The sequence below is a fragment of the Peromyscus eremicus genome, chromosome 4, assembly GCF_949786415.1.
Source record: "Peromyscus eremicus chromosome 4, PerEre_H2_v1, whole genome shotgun sequence".
NCBI classification, from domain to species: domain Eukaryota; kingdom Metazoa; phylum Chordata; class Mammalia; order Rodentia; family Cricetidae; genus Peromyscus; species Peromyscus eremicus.
Window position 1 is genome coordinate 102,864,406 of NC_081419.1, and position 17,493 is coordinate 102,881,898.

Consider the following 17,493-nt stretch of genomic DNA (forward strand, 5'->3'; position numbering starts at 1 on the left):
ACCAATAGCCTATGATCAGGAAAGAAGTGACATTGGCATTTCCCTATGTTAGTACATATATAAGTTATATGTGTGTAGGATAAAGTTGGCAAACTTGAACTATGTGTCTGGAGATGGCTCGCCTTGAACAGGGAGTGAGTGTGTTCATTTCCATCAACAAGATACTTTTGCCCTACAGGCTCCACTTTCTTTCTAACAAAAATATTATTTTTAGTCAGTTATGTAAGCACACCATCCAACTGTAATAATTTCCCATTTATGGAGAGTTTATGATACGCCAGGCATGTGCTGGGAATTTTACAGCCATTTAATCCCCACGACTATCACATGATTGAGCCATACATATTCTTGTCGAGACCCCTAGGAAATAATTTCTAGAGCTGGGATACTAGTTCAAGCCTGGCTGACCTCAGGACTCCAGACTCTTTGACTTTCTGTGATACTATTTGTGCAGCATCACAAGCCCAGATGCTATTCCCTGTGGAGGCCCAAATTACTCAGAGTCTGAGAATCTGAGCTTGCTTTACCCAGCAGGGCTGCATAAGGGGATGATTTGGCCATGGACATGGTTACCAGGTGTTTGGAAGGGTCTACACTTGGCTGTGCAGTATGCTTTGATCTAGCAAGGGGGAGGTCTTTTGCCCCGCCTCTTGGCATTGTTATAAAAAGCCCTTTTGAATAAATGGAAAAGGCCATTGGGTTTTGATCCAGGTCCTCCCAAAGCTATCCTTTGTTTCTGTCTTTCTCCTCTTACATATCTTTCTATCTAATATTTCCTTATCCCTCTCTTCTCCTCATAGGAACCCTGGAAAAAGTGGGAGCTGGCCTCCCACAATTACATGACCTTCAGGGGAAAGTGGTTCCAAGTTCTGTCATCCTTATGAAAATGTCCTCATGACTCTTTTTTTTTTTTTGAGACAGGGTTTCTCTGTGTAGCTTTGTGCCTTTCCTGGAACTCACTTTGTAGATCAGGCTGGCCTCGAACTCACAGAGATCCGCCTGGCTCTGCTTCCCGAGTGCTGGAATTAAAGGCCTGTGCCACCACCGCCTGCCTCATGACTTTCAAATGGCATCATTTTAAAATCCAGATCCTGGTTTTGCAGCTCAAAACCCTTCTCTATGCTGAGTTCTGGGTGACCTAGATGATACACTAGGAAGTCTCATTAACTTTAAGTCAAAATAAAAGAAGGGACAGGATCTTGAGCTGAGGGTACTATCTGCCATGAGGCTGGGCCTTTGGGAGAGGTGCTCATGGATGTTTATGGAGGGACCAAGGCTACCGGTTCCTCTTTCTGGGTGTGTGTGTTCCTGTGTATTCACACTCCATACAATATCAAATCACCCAGTTGTGTTTCTTCTCTGAAACTTTACTGGGGAAGTCTGTAGTAGTTTGATAGGAATGACCCCTATAGGCTCATAGATTTGAATGCTTGGTCACTAGGAGTGGCGATACTTGATAGAGATTAGAAGATGTGACCTTGTTGGAGTAGGTGTGGTCTTGTTGGAGGAAAGTCACTGGGGGTGGGCTTTGGGGTTTCAAAAGCTCAAGCCAGGCCCAATCTCTCTCTTTCTCTCTCTCTCTTCCTGCTGTCTGCTGATCTGAATATAGAACTCTCAGCTACCTCCCCAGCACCATGTCTCCCTACATGCTGCCATGCTTCCTACCATGATGATAATGGACTAAACCTCTGAAACTGTAAGCCAGCCCCAATGAAATCTTTTCCCTTATAAGAGTTGCCGTGGTCATGGTGTCTCTTCACAGCAGTAGAACATTGACTAAGACAAAGTCTATTCCATGAATTGTCTGCTACATACAGAACTATTTTCTCCTCAAGGGTCTTTTTTTTTTTTTTTTCTTTTTCGGTTTTTCCAGACAGGGTTTCTCTGTGTTGTTTTGGTGCCTGTCCTGGAACTCACTCTGTAGACCAGGCTGGCCTCGAACTCACTGAGATCTGCCTGCCTCTGCCTTCTGAGTGCTGGGATTAAAGGCATGCACCACCACCGCCCAGGTCAAGGGTCTTTTTACTGCTGAACAATTTCAAGTTGTTATTACTGAGGGGCCAAGACCCTCTGTGGAACAACAGCCAGAGAGCTAGGACGAATGAACTGGAAGGGAAAGCACATGATTCATGTGCCCTGGTTTGCTTTCCGTGCTCTGATAAAAGTTCTGACCAAGAGCAACATGGAGAGAAAAGGGCTTCTTCAGCTACACATCCCAGTCACAGCCCATCATAAGGAAGGGCAGGGCAGGAACCTGGAGGTAGGAACAGAAGCAGAGGCCACGGAAGAACACTGCTTACTGCTTTGCTTCTCATGGTGTGGTGGTTTGAATGAAAATGGCCCCCATAGACTCCTAGGGAGTGGCATTATTGGAGGTGTGGCCTTGTTGGAGGAAGACTGTCAGAGGAGGAGGGCTTTGAGGTTTCAGAAGCTCAAGCCAGGCCCAGTGTCACTCTCTTCCTGCTGCCTGTGGATCCAGATGTAGAACTCTCAGCTCCTTCTCCAGCACCATGTCTTCCTGCCGTGCTGATAATGGACTAAACCTCTGAAACTGTAAGCCAGCCACAATGAAATGCTTTCCTTTATAAGAGTTGCTATGGCCGGGCGGTGGTGGCGCACACCTTTAATCCCAGCACTTGGGAGGCAGAGCCAGGCGGATCTCTGTGAGTTCGAGGCCAGCCTGGACTACCAAGTGAGTTCCAGGAAAGGCGCAAAGCTACACAGAGAAACCCTGTCTCGAAAAAAAAAAAACAAAAACAACAACAACAACAACAAAAAAAAAAACAAAAAAAAGAGTTGCTGTGGTCATGGTGTCTATTCACAGCAATAAAACTCTAAGACACATGGTTTTCTGGGTTTGCTTTTTAGTACAACACAGGATCACCTTCCCAGGGCTGGCACCACCCACAGTGGGCTGGGACATCCTACATCAATCATAAATCAAGAGGAATGCCCCCACAGACTTGCCCACAGAACAATCTGAGGGGGGCATTTTCTCACTTGAAGTTTCCTCTTCCCAGATGACTTTAGCTTGGGTCAAGTTGACAAACCAACCGTTGCCCAGCTTTCTGCCGCTACAACAAATACCCAAGATAATAAGCTCACGAAGACAAAGGGTTATTCTGCATCTCAGTTTTGGGCTGTGACTAATTGGCTCTGTTGCTCTTGGGCCTGTGGCGCGGCTGCCACACCATGCTAAGAACACATGACAGAGCAAAACACACTCACCCTATCGCCAGCCAGGGAATAAGAAAGAAGAGGGGCCGGGTCATCCCCAGAAGGAGAAGACACACAAATTCCAAAGTCCAGGCTAGCGGTGTAGCATACCCCTTACATGTGTTGGCAAGAACATACACACCCACGTGACCAGGACTAATTCAAAGGGGAATGGGAAGTCTAAGTCTCAGACGAGTCCCCCTTCTGTAAGATGACAAGATGGCTCCAAGGTGTTCCACATCTTACATCTGAGTAATGGCAGCTGAAAAAGCTAATGACTTCCCACAGCTCCGAGTCAGATTGGGCAGCTTCGGATTACTTTTCTGTGTCACCAGCCACCATGACAAGAGGAACGGAGTGGCCCCATTTGGTGCAGACTTGACATTCATTTCCCTCGGTGTTAGTCTCACTGGACCGTCAGAAAATGGTGACTGAAGGGGAAAGATGAGTTTTACCACTAAGAAAAGGAGTGATATACAAAAACCAAAACAAATGAAAATGATGTGGTATTGGGCTGGGGATGGGCTCAGTTGGTAGAATGTTTGCTTGGCACACATGAAGCCCTGGGTGTGATCCCCAGCACTAAATAAAGCCAGAGTATGTCTATGGTAGATGGGCTGAGATGAGGCAGGAGGGCCTTCACACTGTACTCAGTAGATAAGGAAAGCAGGGTAGAGGGAGGCCCCGTGGTGTTCTCCCCTCCCCCGCTGCCCCCCCTCCCGCCCCCTCTGCCCCAAAAGCTAATTAAAAATGTGAAGCTTGGGTCTGCTGAGAGCATTTATGAGTGAGTATAGAGATGCTCTTAGTACCAAAGTTGGTTTCCTTAGGCTATCAGGCAAAGGCACAAAAATCCTTTAAAGAACCAATCTGCCACCGCTCAAAAGGGGAAGCTGGGGTCCAGAGAAGGGTGAGCAGCCGAACGCTGGTGAATTGCGGGACCTGTGAGGAGTCCAGGGCTTCCCTGGTTCTGTTCGGGACTGACTTACGGGCAGACTCCAGAGGACACCTCCCATCCCCGAAACCAAAAGCGAGCAGATCGCAAGAGAAGCATAGCTTCACTTGGATACAGGATGAGACCTTAGAACTTCAGTTTTGGTTTATTTTGAGGCAGGGCCTCATGTAGCCCAGCTGGCTTCGAATTCACTAAGTCGCTGAGGATGACCTTGAATACCTGGTCTTTCTTCCCCTACCTCCTTAGCGCTGGGTTTAGAAGCGTGCCTGATTTTACAGGGCTGGAGATGGAACCCAGGGCTCGGTGGTGGATCTTTTGTTTTCACCCATCAAATCTGATTTTGAACTAGGTGGGAGACCCAGACAGACCGCAGGAAGGAATATTTGCGGGCTATGACCCGGGCACAGCAGGAATCATTTCACTCGGCCTCTCCACCGCAGTTCGCGAATACTGTGACCACACCAGCGCCCCACGCCACGGGCTCCTCGCAGAGCGCCGGCCGGCCGGGGCGGGCCCTGCAGCCGAGCTCCAGCCGCAGCGGCCCGCAGACCTGCCCCGAGCGCCGCGCGGAATCACGGTCGTGGGCGGGGCGCCGGCGGTGGGCGCGGCGTCCGGGTGGCGCTCGCCACTCGGGCGGTGGCGCGGGCGCCCGGGCCGGCACGGAGGGGACCCGGAGGCGCGGTCCCGGAGCTAGGCGGACGGCGGGGCTGGGGCTGGGGCAGCGACCACGCGGGGCCGCCGTGGTGCCTTGGACTCGTGCGGCGGCTGCGGGGCGCACGGCCCTTCGCCATGTACACCTTCGTGGTGCGCGACGAGAACAGCAGCGTCTACGCCGAGGTCTCCCGGCTGCTGCTGGCCACCGGCCACTGGAAGAGGCTGCGGCGGGACAACCCCCGGTTCAACTTGATGCTGGGCGAGAGGAACCGGCTGCCCTTCGGGAGACTGGGTGAGTCTTTCCCGCGTGGCCGTGGCGCGCACGGCCCCGGGGAGCCAGCGCTTTTGTTTTTTAAGGTCATTAATCTTCTCCAGGCGCTAGCTCGCTCTGGCCGATCTAAAATGGATCCACCAAGACCTAAACCCATAGCTGGATTCGGAACGGAGCCTCCGTGCGGTTGCTGTGTCTGCTGACCGTGCCCTAGCCCTGCACCCGGAGTGTCGGCCTCGACCCCGAGCTTCCCTGGGCCTGCTGCAATCATCTTGCAGCTAGCTTTCCGCCACCGAGGATTCCGCCTTGTGTGGTGTGGGTGTGGAGGGGGAGTTGTCGTTGTTGAAACCCCAGAGGCTTGTGCTACCGAGAGGCCCAGGGAATTTGGGAAAGACTCACTGAATTACCCAAAGCGGGAGCTTCCAGGGAAGCTGGTGGGTGGGAGTGGAGGGGTGCTCCATTTCAGACCTCTCTTTTAGCTGCACCAAAAGTGTGCATCCGCAACTGTGCGTCCAATGATGGTTTTTTACAGGAGTTTGGATGCCCTTTGGTCTCCTCATCCACGTGGGCGAAGCTAGCTTGGTTCCACTTTATTCACATACTTTCCTGTAGGAAGGGACAGCGACTCCCTTTTAAATGACGTAATCTAGAGGTTGTCCAGATGGGTTCAACTAGCATCCCACAGACTTGAGTCTGGTCATCTACGGAGGGCCTGTCTCTCTCAGGGTAGCTGGTTCTTTTGCAAAAACTCACTTGGGGGTGGGGTCGGTTGTATTCCAAGGACAGAAGGGGAGAATTGATAGCAAAGAAGAGACATCTCTACCTTGGAGAACACCCCACAGAGTAGTGTCCCGTGTCCTGGAGAGGAGAGTGTTTTCAGAAATAGGTGTGGTCAGAGATGGATGAAAGCAGGTCGTTTGGAATTAACTGGCTCTTTGGCAAGCTTGCATAAGGCTTTTGGGTGACATTACAGCCCTATCAAGATGTGATAGCTTGAAGAATGAAGTGTGCTAAGGCTTAACCTTACTGAAATAGTCCAGGGACAACTTTTCATTCTCATACAAGTTTATACTGTAGCATGGCAACCCCATGGAGGGGCTGGTTGGAAGTCTCAGAAATCTCAGAATAGAAGTGTGCTTGTTAACCAGGTTCCTCTGGAAGGGCTCAGCAAAGAAAATCCCACTAAACGAACTTCCCTGAAAGGAGTACAGGAACAGCCACCAGTCCGTCCCCTTCCTCTGTCACCCCCTTCCTGACTTCCCTTCCTCTTGGCACTTGACAGTGCCTGATGATAAGAGCCCAGGTAGAACCTTGGTGTGGAGAACACATGGAAAGGCTCTGCTCAGGCTGGGGCAGGGCGAGGTGGCCTTGCTGCTGTGATGACAAAGAGAAACCCTTTGTGATCCCAGTCCTAAAAAGGCACCACACATTTAACAGATGAGCAGCAAACGTTTTATCTTTATGGAAAAGACAGATGCATCCTCTTAACTAAAATGGTTCTGCACCCTCACTGTTGAAAGTATTCCCTTTCTGTCTAAAGTGGGTGGCATAACCCAAGGAGAAAGCACAGAGTCGTGTGCAGGCGCTGGAAGCCAGGGCCAATGGCATGAGAAGTCACCAGGTCAACAGGGAATCGGACCTGTCTACCCCAGGGAGACTGTGGAAACCAGATAATATCTGAAAGTTCTGATTTGGTTATGTGCCGTGGTTGGATTAATTATTGTTAACCCTGACACCAACTCAAAGTCTCTTTTAAAATCTTCCCTTTAGTTACTGGAAATGCAGAGCATTTTATTAGGAGTTAAAAATTTTTTTAATAAAATGTATTTTTGTTGTATCATGTTATTTCTAATTTTTAATCTTGATTTATTTCATCTTTTGTGGTGCTGAGGATTGAACTCCTGGCCTCATATGTGTTGATGATGCACTGTACCACTGAGCCACACTGCAGACCTCCTGTTGTAGTTTTAGAACAGCTTTTGTAGTAAGAGCTAATACATGTTTCCTCATGGGATAGTGCAGAGTAGTTCTCAGGGCTTCTGACGTTGTCACAGGGACTTCCTACTGCCTTCTTTCACTTCTTAGTGACTTCTAGAAGCTCCTTGAGGTAGATGTGCCATACTCTGCTGTCTTCTTTGATGTTCGGAAAAAGTGGGGTTGGAGATGGATGTGTGACTGTATGCAAGTAACCTTGCTCAGCAGATTATAAGCCTAAGTGTGTTAAGCTAAGAGAGGACTGTGTTAGGACCAAGGAAAAATGAAATAGAAAATACCCAATATTCTCCTAATAAGAAAAAAGGCAGCCACATCACAGCTGACCTGCATGTCAGAACCAAAAGTGTTCCACGTTGGACACCCAGCCTGAAAGGAGAGAAAGGGAAGCTGGGGTTGACACATCTGTTCTGCACACTGCTGCTGACATTGTCACGCCGCACCTGCTCTGTTTCCATTCTGAGCTGCTTCTTTCTTCGTAGGTCACGAGCCTGGGCTGGCACAGCTGGTGAATTACTACAGGGGGGCGGACAAACTGTGCCGGAAAGCTTCCTTGGTGAAGTAAGTGTTTCCGAAGACCTCCATTTTCGGTGTTTTATATAAATGGTTTTAGCTTTCATCCTGAAGTGCTTAGGCCAAGATAAGGAGGAGAAAAAAAAAACCTTTACTGTTTTAAAAGTCAACACATATCAGGGCTGTGGGCTCCTCTGGGTTGCTTTGACTACAGTTTAAGGCGTTGCTGTGTGTATCGCTTACTAAAGCCTGCCTGTCTCCTAGGTGAGCTCCCTAGAAGCAATGCCCGACTCTCCGGAAGGGGGTTCTGGTGTAAGTGGTTTCTTGGAAGATATTCAAGGCAAACCTATCTGCAATCGGGAGCGGGGGGGGGGGGGGGGGGGGGGGGCGCGGGCGGCGGGCGGCGGCAGGGTAGGGCAGGGCGAATTAGGAGCCAAGCAAAGGAGTAGTTTTAGCTGAAGTCTTACCCCAGTGCTCTGACGTGGATGACACCTCAGAGCTGTCACACTTGAAGCAAAGTGACTGAGTATCTGCCGTAGTGTCAGTCGGGAGCAGTTCCACTTTTTCTTGGCATTTGCTCACCTAGAAACTTTCCCATGCTCTCTTCTTGTGGGGAAAGGGCTGGGGGTGGGGGGTGGGGTTAGTTGCCAGGCATTTCTGGTCCCTGGAGAAGGGTGTGTGCAAGCATCCTCAGAAGACTCTCAAGCAGTGGGGGGTGTGGGGGGTCCTCAGGAGATGTTCAGATAGAGTGCAACAGCCATCCATCTCTGAGCCGTTGGGGTATGGCTAGATAGCACAAGGATGGTATTATAAGGTAGAGTTCAGCAGTATACAGTGACTGAGATGCAGGGTCAGCACCTGGGGATTAACCCCAGCTCTTTGAAGAATCTAATTAGCGGGCAAATCTTCTCATCCCTCTAAGCCTGAGTACCTCCCTCCTAAAGCAATTAATGAGGGTGAGACCGGGAGTCGTGTGTGAGCGGATGCAGCGCAAGGGCCTGCTGCAGGTGGGTATTTGTGCTTTAACTTTCTTCTCTGAAAGTGAACGGTGGTAACTGCCTAACGAGACTCTGCGGTCATCATCGTTATGACTGTTGTTTTCAATTGGAAGCTCTCCCTCTGGTCCCTAAGATCAGGGCTATAGTTTGTCTCCTGGACTCTTTCCCTGCGATTCATAAATACATATGAATAGTCAAAAAGCCTTCTTGTAGGGACAAGTGCTCTTTTTTCTTGCTAATGTTTCTTTTGGACTTAAGAGGTTGGGTGCGTATCATAGCAGCTCTGTTTTTCTTTGGATGTGTGGGTTCTGGTGTCTTTCCCACCTCTTTTCTCTAGGATGGGTTTCTAAAAGAGAGTGAGGCTTCCTAAAGTCTTTGTCTGATGTATTTTGTTTGTTTGTTGTTTTTTTTTTAGAGATAAGATTTCTCTATTTTATAGCTCTGCCTGTCCTGGAACTCACTTTGTAGACCAGGCTGTCCTTGAACTCACAGAGATCCTCCTGCCTCTGCCTTCTGAGTGCTGGGATTAAAGGTGTATGCCACCACTGCCCAGCCAATGTATTCTTTTTGTGTTTAGAATGTAAATGACCAGGGCTGGAGAGATGGCTCAGGAGTTAGGAGCCCACACATTGCTCTTCCAGAAGACCTGTGTTCGGATACCAGCACTCACGATACACAGCTCGCAACTGCCACCTACACTCATTGGCACGTGAACATACCCACACAGAGACATAAAGACAAAAGTAGAATTTTTGCTTTTATAAGTAGGAAGCAGAAGATGCTATAAAAATAATAGTGCTTTGCATTTTTGCATAATCAACAGCTGTAATGAGTCAGGGAGAATACAGGGCTGGAGTCATGACCAGTTCTATTACCTTGGACAGCACCACCCTGAATCCCGGTATTCCATTTGCAAAGTGGGCTTAGATGTCAGTGACAGTACCCATTCCTTGACCCGGAGTGACGTGAGATGTCATCTGTAATGGCCTCGTATAAATGCTGACTCTTGTCACCGTCATCATAGCTTCCTCTGTTGTCCAAGTGTTCTGCCAGGGGCTGTAGCAGTTCCAGGAGAGCCTGGCTCCCTTTTGCAGTGTGTCTGTCTGTTGTGATTGTGTATGGCTTGAAGGGATACTAGAGAGTTAGAAGGTGGTCACTCCCATTTTGTGGGGTGGGGGTGTCCGCTGTGGGTTCCAAGGCCACAGCGGTTCATATTGAGCCAGGAAGGTTCTAATCTGCACAAATAGAGCAGTAGGGCCAGGCATGCCTGAGAGGGTTTCCCAGAGCCTCGATGAGGTTCTGTGCTGGATCTTGGACAAGCTGTTCCTTCTTCCAGTCACTTCAGGTAGTGTTGGAAATTCATGAAGACCCTATGGCCACAGCCTAAAGCTCTTGAAGGACTCTTCATCTCCTGGCAGGGTGGCAGGCTTTTTCTCTTCTGAGCATTACTCCCTTGTAGGTGTGGATAAATCTGCAGTTGCACAGTTGATTCCCAAACTGCCCGCTGAAGGAAGGGAAGAAATGCAAAGGACTTCATGCAAAGCTTAGCCGTGGCTAAGAAATTAGGGCTTCCAAGCCAAGATCACCTTACAAACCAGCACTGCCCAGCAGAAACAGGATGCTAGTCACATGTGTAATTTTAGACCTAAAATAGCAAGGGCAAAGAACAGGTGCCATCAAGTCAATCTATTTTATTTAAGCAAATAAATCCAAATTGTGGGGGTGCTGGATAGTTTTTGACATAACTAGAGTCATCTGAGAGGAGGGAGCCTCAGTTGAGAAAAACGCCTCCATAAGATCTGGCTGTAGGGCATTTTCTTAATTAATGATTGACGTGGGAAGGCCCAGCCCATTGTGGGTGGGGCCATCCTTGGGCTGGTGGCCCTGGGTTTTATAAGAAAGCAGGCTGAGCAAGCCATGAGGACCTAGGCAGTAAGCAGCACTTTTCCATGGCCTCTGCATCAGCTCCTGTCTCCAGGTTCCTGCCCTGTGTGGGTTCCTACAGTCACTGCTTTTGATGATCTGTTCTGTGGAACTGGGAGTGAAATACACCCTTTCATACCCAGGTTGCTTTTTTTTTTTTTTTTTTTTTTTTTTGGTTTTTCGAGACAAGGTTTCTCTCGTGTAGCTTTGCGCCTTTCCTGGAACTCGCTTTGGAGACCAGGCTGGCCTCGAACTCACAGAGATCCGCCTGGCTCTGCCTCCCGAGTGCTGGGATTAAAGGCGTGCGCCACCACCGCCCGGCCCAGGTTGCTTTTGTTCATGGTGTTTCATCACAGCATAGTAATCCCAATGAGACAATGGGGGTGAGGGTGTAGCTTATTGGTAAAACACTTGCTTTTAGTATACAAAGCTTTGAGTTTGATTCTCAGCATTATAAAAAAGTAGCTCCCACAAAAACCCACACCCTAAACTTACATTGTCTTTTTGACATGTTATTGATATAAAAACTAAATTAAACTTTTCATTCTAAGTCTTCAAAATCTGACATATTTTAATTTGTAGCATGTCTTAGGTCAGAGGTTACATTTTCACTGGAAACTCTTTACCTGAATTTAGATTTCATAAACTATGGTTGAAAAAGTAGATTTAGGGCTGAGGTGAGGCTCTCTTGGTAGAGTACTCACCTAATAGGTACAGCAAAGTCCCAAGGAGGCCAGTCTGGGTTCCATGAGACTCTGTCACACACACACACCCCAGACAAACAAAAAAGTAGATTTCTGTACCCACATTGTTCCAACATATCTAGAAGGGTTTTAATAACTGGATCATCAAGCAAACCTTTCCTCTTGAGTACGAAGCAAAAGCATATCATTTGGAAAAAACATGTCCACATTAACTGAATTCAAATTATATGTCAGCTCATTTTCTTAATGTTGGACTTAAAGGGGTATTGAACATATTGAAAAGTAACTTTAAGTTACTTTTGACATATTTTCAATTTTTTAGTTTTTCAGCCAACATTCACAACATTACAAGCAAAACCTTCTGCGTTTTGTTGCATGATAAAAATATGTAAAAATCATGGTTATTAGCATGTATGAAGTTGGAACACAAGTTATCATATGTGTATGATAGATTACAAAGTTTTTTCTTCCTTGACCTGTACATTTAGCTTATGTGTCAATAATGAATATATGTGAGATTTTGTGTAACACTGCCATTTAAAAAAATCTATGAATATTGAATGAAATAATGGCTTACTGGGAGAAAATAATGACTTGGCAAGTATTTCTACTTCAAGAACATATGAATTGGAGTGAATACAGGAAAATGCTTTCATCTCTCCACCAGAGAGCATTGGGAGAAAACACTCACTCATTAAGGTGGCTGTCTTCTGTTGGATTTGTTTGTTTGTTTATCAGTAGTTTCCTGTACTGGTGATTCAGGTGACATGGCATTTGTAAGTGTATACTGAGCCATTTGGGCAGCTGTAGCCATGATACTTTTATAGAGTGGGCCCTGAAAACAAATGTTTCCAGTTTGTATCATCAGGTGCTGGGAAGCAAGTGTTTCCAATATGTACTGTCTGGGAATGAGTAAAAAATGAAACATCTATTACCATCCCAGTGAATCCACATTTTAACCCAACCTGGTGAAGTTCTGTCAGTTAGGACAGACACTAATTTTTTACATGTACATGAAATTCTTTGATAGATGCCAAATGTTCAAAGATGCCTACACCATGAGTTCAACATTTTCTAGTCTGAACTTGGACACTATTTTTCCAGATAAGCATGCCCAAAGCATTAGTTGGGCAATGTCTGCTTATATCATAATTTATGTAAGGCTAAGGAAAACTTTAATAATTTAAAATTTTTCAATTTTTGATATTAGAGTTTGTAGCCAATGGCTGCTTGGGGATTAACTATAAAACTTGAGAACTATCTGTCTTAGGGTTACTATTGCTGGGATGAAACACCTTGACATAAAGCGACCTGTGGAGGGTTTATTTGGCTTACACGTCCACATCATAGTCCATCATTAAAGGAAGTTGGAACAGGAACTCAAACAGGTCAGGGACCTGAAGGCTGGAGCTGACGCAGAGGCCATGGAGGAGTGCTGCTTACTGCCTTGCTCCTCATGGCTTGCTCAGCCTGCTTTCTTACAGAACCCAGAACTACAAGCCCAAGCATGGCCCCACCCACAATGGTCTGGACCCTCCTCCATCAATCACTAATTATGAAAATGCTCTACAGCTGGGTCTTAACCATAGCTGCCTTTCTCAATTGAGGATCCTTCTCTCGGATGACTCCAGTTTGTGTCAAGTTGACATAAAACTGGTGAACACAATATCTTTTCAAGGTTTTTTTTCCTTAAAATAATTTGTTTCGGGGTTGGGGATTTAGCTCAGTGATAGAGCACTTACCTAGCAAGCACAAGGCCCTGGGTTCAGTCCTCAGCTCCGAAAAAAAATTTTTTATTTCATCGTCTGTCCATGTACAGTGGTTTTCTTTTTGTGTAAGAATGAAAGCTATTTTATGGCCAGCGGAAGTTACAAGTTTAGGTCCTGTTAAAAAGTTGTTGGCAGGCCAGAGGATGTGTAGCTCAGTTGGAGAGGGCTTTCCTGGATGTGGGAGTCCTGGATTCTGTCCTCAGCATTGCAAGAGGAAAGATACGTTTAAGAATGTTTGTGTTTAGGGATTGGAGAGATGGCTCAATGTTTAAGAGCACACACTGCCCTTGCAGGGGATGTAAGTGTGGTTACCAGCACCCACAGGGCAGCTCACAATCATGTCTACCCTTCAGCTCCAGGGCATCCTATGCCTGCCCTTGGCATATGCACTCACATGTGCACATGCACACAGACACATACACACACACACACACACACACACACACACACACACACACACACTTAAATATAGTAAAATAAATCTTTTTAAAAATAATGTTTTGGTTAGGTATTTATGATCTCAACCACTAATATTGTTGATTAAATATTGTGTGTGTGTGTGTGTGTACACATGTATTTGATAACCATGTGTATGGAGACCAGAGAATAACTTCATCTATGTACAGAAAAAGGGCATTGCTTGAGCTGAATTGATCTGTTGTTCCTGGATAAAACAGTGGTGCTTTTGTGCACGCTCCTAGGAACAACATCTGTGTGTGACCTGAGTGTTGTAGTACAATAATAAAGGAAATGCCATCCTGATAAATCAATAAAGCTGTGCTTATTGGAAAAATATTAGTGCTGTGCATTAGTTTTCTGATTAAAATTATAGTTGATAGTTTACTTCCTGAGTGTTACTGGCCACCTTTCAAATGCTCAGTGGCTGCATGTGACCCATGATGACTGTAAAGGACAGTGGTGCAGAGCTGAACATCTAAGGAGCTAGAAGTTTGTCCATTTGTATTTCTGAGTCTCTTTGGGTTGAAGAAACTTTCAAATCCTGTTTGTTATTAAAATGGCTTTATTTAAAACCCGTGTGTGTGTGTGTGTGTGTGTGTGTGTGTGTGTGTGTGTGTGTGTGTACGTGTACGTACGTACACGTGTATTTGATAACCATGTGTATGGAGGCCAGAGAATAACTTCAGGCCTCTGAAGTACATTCTTAAGTACTAGTACATTCATAAGTACTAGTCACCTTTCAAAAAAATTTTTTTTCTTTTTTCTTCTCTTTCTTTTTTTTTTTTTTTTTTTTTGGCTAGGCGTGGTGGCACGGGCCTTTAATCCCAGCACTTGGGAGGCAGAGGCAGGAGGATCTCTGTGAGTTAGAGACCAGCCTGATCTACAGAATGAGTTCCAGGACAGCCAGGGTTACAGAGAGAAACCCTGTCTTGAAAAACCAAAACTGTTTTGAGACAGGCTGGCCAGCAAGCCCTGGGGATCTGTGTGTCTCCCACTCCCCGACCTCTGGACTAAGAAGTGCACGTCACAGTGTGCTGCCTTCCGTGGGGGTTCTAGAGATCAGTTCAGGTCCTCCTCGTGCCTGAAAACCGAGCACTTTACCAGCAGAGCCATCTCTCCAGCCATTTGATATAAAATCTTCATCTAAAATGTGGTTGTTTTTGCTCTTTGCTCAGACTGGGTGTTGTAGATGAGTCTTGATACAGAACTCACATGAGCAGTTCTGTTCTAGACAGAAGAGGGCATGGCAGCTTCAGGGAGGCCTGCACTTGTCCTCAGTGACTCCAATTCCTGGGGATAGGTTTAACATGAGAGTTAGGACCCCAGGAGTTTGGAGTTGGCATCCTGGCTGGACCTTGCACACATGTGATGTAGGAACTTGACATGTCTGTGACTCAGTTCTTCATTTGTGGAACAGGTTCTTGAAGCCCCAGATTTGGGAGTGGCCGGAGAGTTGGTGTGGTGGGAAGCCCTCGCATTTACCTGCCTTGCCCAGGGCCTGACTTTATCTTCTGTGGGGTTATGTCATTCTGGGAGCAGAAGGCATTTCCTTAGGTCCGCTCCTGTCCTGTGTCCCATTGGGAGGACCCTTCGTTATTCTACCAGGATAACAACCTGAGCTAAAAGCAAGAAACAAAGGACTTAAAAATAGTGTTTGGATGATTCAGACTGAGTAATTAAGTAGACAGAGTCGCTTTTCTCCCCTAGATTTTCCTCCAGCTGCACCAAGATAGTATTTTTGCTAGTTATTCAAGTATTTTTCTCTCTTCTCACTTTTTTTTTTCAACATAGACCAAGTTGGCCTCCTACTCTAGAGATCCCCCTGCCTCTGCCTCCCAGTGCCAGGATTAAAGGTGTGCTCCCGTTTTTATTTGGATCTAGCTAGTTGAAACATATTGGCTGAAAGGTGTCAGTTTAAGGTTGCATTGAGTTTCTACAGAGATACATTTAAAAAGAGTTGAATTCTGAGCCTCGGGGAGTTTTGCTGTTGTGGTGGTGTTGTCTGGAGCCAGGGCCTCCTGTGGTCCATGCTGCTCTCCGGACCTTGAACCTCTGCCCTTTCTTCTCCCACCCCTCGAATACTAGGATTGTAGACATGCACCACCCATCTGGTATGTGGTGCTGAGATCAAACCTGGGGCTGCTGTCCTTTTATTTGTTACTGCCCCCCCCCCCCCCCCCGACAGGGTTTCTCTGTGTAGCGTTGGAGCCTGTCCTGGAACTCACTCTGTAGACCAGGCTGGCCTCGAACTCAGAGATCCACCTGGCTCTGCCTCCCGAGTGCTGGGATTAAAGGCGTGCGCCGCCGCCACCACCCGGCTGCTTGTTGCTGCCTTTGAAGCCACGGCTGTCCAAATCAGCAACCGCAACCCCACTGCTGCTGCAGCACTCAGGCCACAAGGCCGTAGCCGGAGGGAAAGCTGTTCCATCAGGCACTGAGTCTTTCAAAGCCAGGAAGGGAACTTAACTAAACCTCTGTCCCTCCAAAGAACTCCAGATTCAAAGGTTGAGGTGGAATTCTGCTCCTCAGAGAGGCTGAATAGCAAGTAGCTCACCTCCTCTCCTTGCTCATATCCTCCAAAAAGCCCTGGTGCTTCTCCTCACTCCTCCTTATCAACCCTTTGTCACCTGGCTCCTCCCTACCACTTCCTGTCAGCTAGTTGCTGATGCAGCTTCCTGACTGCAGGTGAATTTTATTTAATCAAACATATCTTTGCATCATTAAACAAACGTTCCAGAGCATAAACAAAAGTAACACACCTTAAAATAATATTCTACAACCTAGGGCCCCACACTCCCAGCCCACCGTGAGCCTTTGGATTAACCAGGATGTGGCTTTGGATCCACACCAGACAGTGTGATGCGTTAGAGGTCTGCCTTACAGGCTAAGTGTGAATAGAGAAGAAACCAGACTGGGCGGTGGCTTCTGGAAAAGCTTTGGGGGGAAAGCGGCAGCCTTTCTGAGCAAGGTGACATCAACAGAGACTGACCCTCTGTCATCTGCCAGGCTAGTCAAGACCAGTCCAGAGCTGTCTGAGTCCTGCACATGGTTCCCCGAGTCCTATGTGATTTATCCAACTAACCTCAAGACACCGGTCGCTCCAGCGCAGAATGGCATCCAGCTTCCGATCAGTAACTCCAGGACGGATGAGAGAGAATTCTTCCTGGCTTCTTATAACAAAAAGAAAGAGGATGGGGAGGGCAACGTTTGGATTGCAAAGTCGTCCGCTGGTGCCAAAGGTGAGTTACCATTGCCGCCCTCTGTCACTTGTGGGATCCTCTAGAGCGTCATTTCGTGGCACGCTGGAATTTATTTCTTTGTTTTGTAAGCGGCACGTATGCCAAGGTGTGCATGTGGAGGTCAGAGCGCATCCTTCAGAAGTTGCTTCTCTCCTTCCACTGTATGGGTCTCAGGGACTGAATTTAGATTGTTAGGGTTGACAGCAAGTGTCTTTACCCACTGGACCATTTCACAGGCCCTAACTGATGTATCTAGATGAATGACTCCATTCAGAATCGTCACAATCAGAAGACCATGTCCAGTTTTTTTCTGGGGAAAAAAAACTTTTTTTTTGAGATAAGATCTCATGTAGCCTAGGCTGGCCTCAAACTCTAAGTGTCCAAAAATGACCTGGAACTCCTGATCCTGCTGTCTCTGTCCGTGTGAGTGCTAGGATTACAGGCACACACTCCCACATTTGGTTTTATTGAGCTCTGGGGATGGAACCTGGGGCTTTATGTATGCTAGGCAAAGACTCCACCTACTAACTTGGGCCACAGCCCTTTAAAGATCTCTGTGGCCTCCTGAGAGTTTATTGCCTGAGTCTTCACTGTAAGCTCTGGATTCAGTGGTACCCTCGCTGTCTCTAAAAGGCATTTCAGACTCAAAGTGTCTGACACAGAACTTTTCATGTCCTTCCCACCTCAGCCGGCTCCTTCACGCTTCCTGTTGAGTGTATGATCCCACTGTCCACCCCGTCTCTGAAGCCCAAATCTCAGGTCCCTCCTTTTCTTTATAATGTCTACCAAGTGCATTAATGTCT

At 47.2% G+C, this 17,493-nt stretch overlaps 1 protein-coding gene across 1 annotated transcript in view; it reads left to right on the plus strand.

The window, feature by feature from the left end:
* Window positions 1-4,884: 4,884 nt before the first annotated feature.
* Window positions 4,885-17,493, plus strand: part of Ttl (tubulin tyrosine ligase) — a 29,209-nt gene continuing 16,600 nt past the window's right edge. The window contains exons 1-3 of the mRNA XM_059261397.1: window positions 4,885-5,114; window positions 7,568-7,646; window positions 16,458-16,690. Of these exons, the coding sequence (XP_059117380.1) occupies window positions 4,958-5,114; window positions 7,568-7,646; window positions 16,458-16,690 (469 nt within the window). The 5' untranslated portion in view covers window positions 4,885-4,957. The remainder of the gene's footprint in view (window positions 5,115-7,567; window positions 7,647-16,457; window positions 16,691-17,493) is intronic.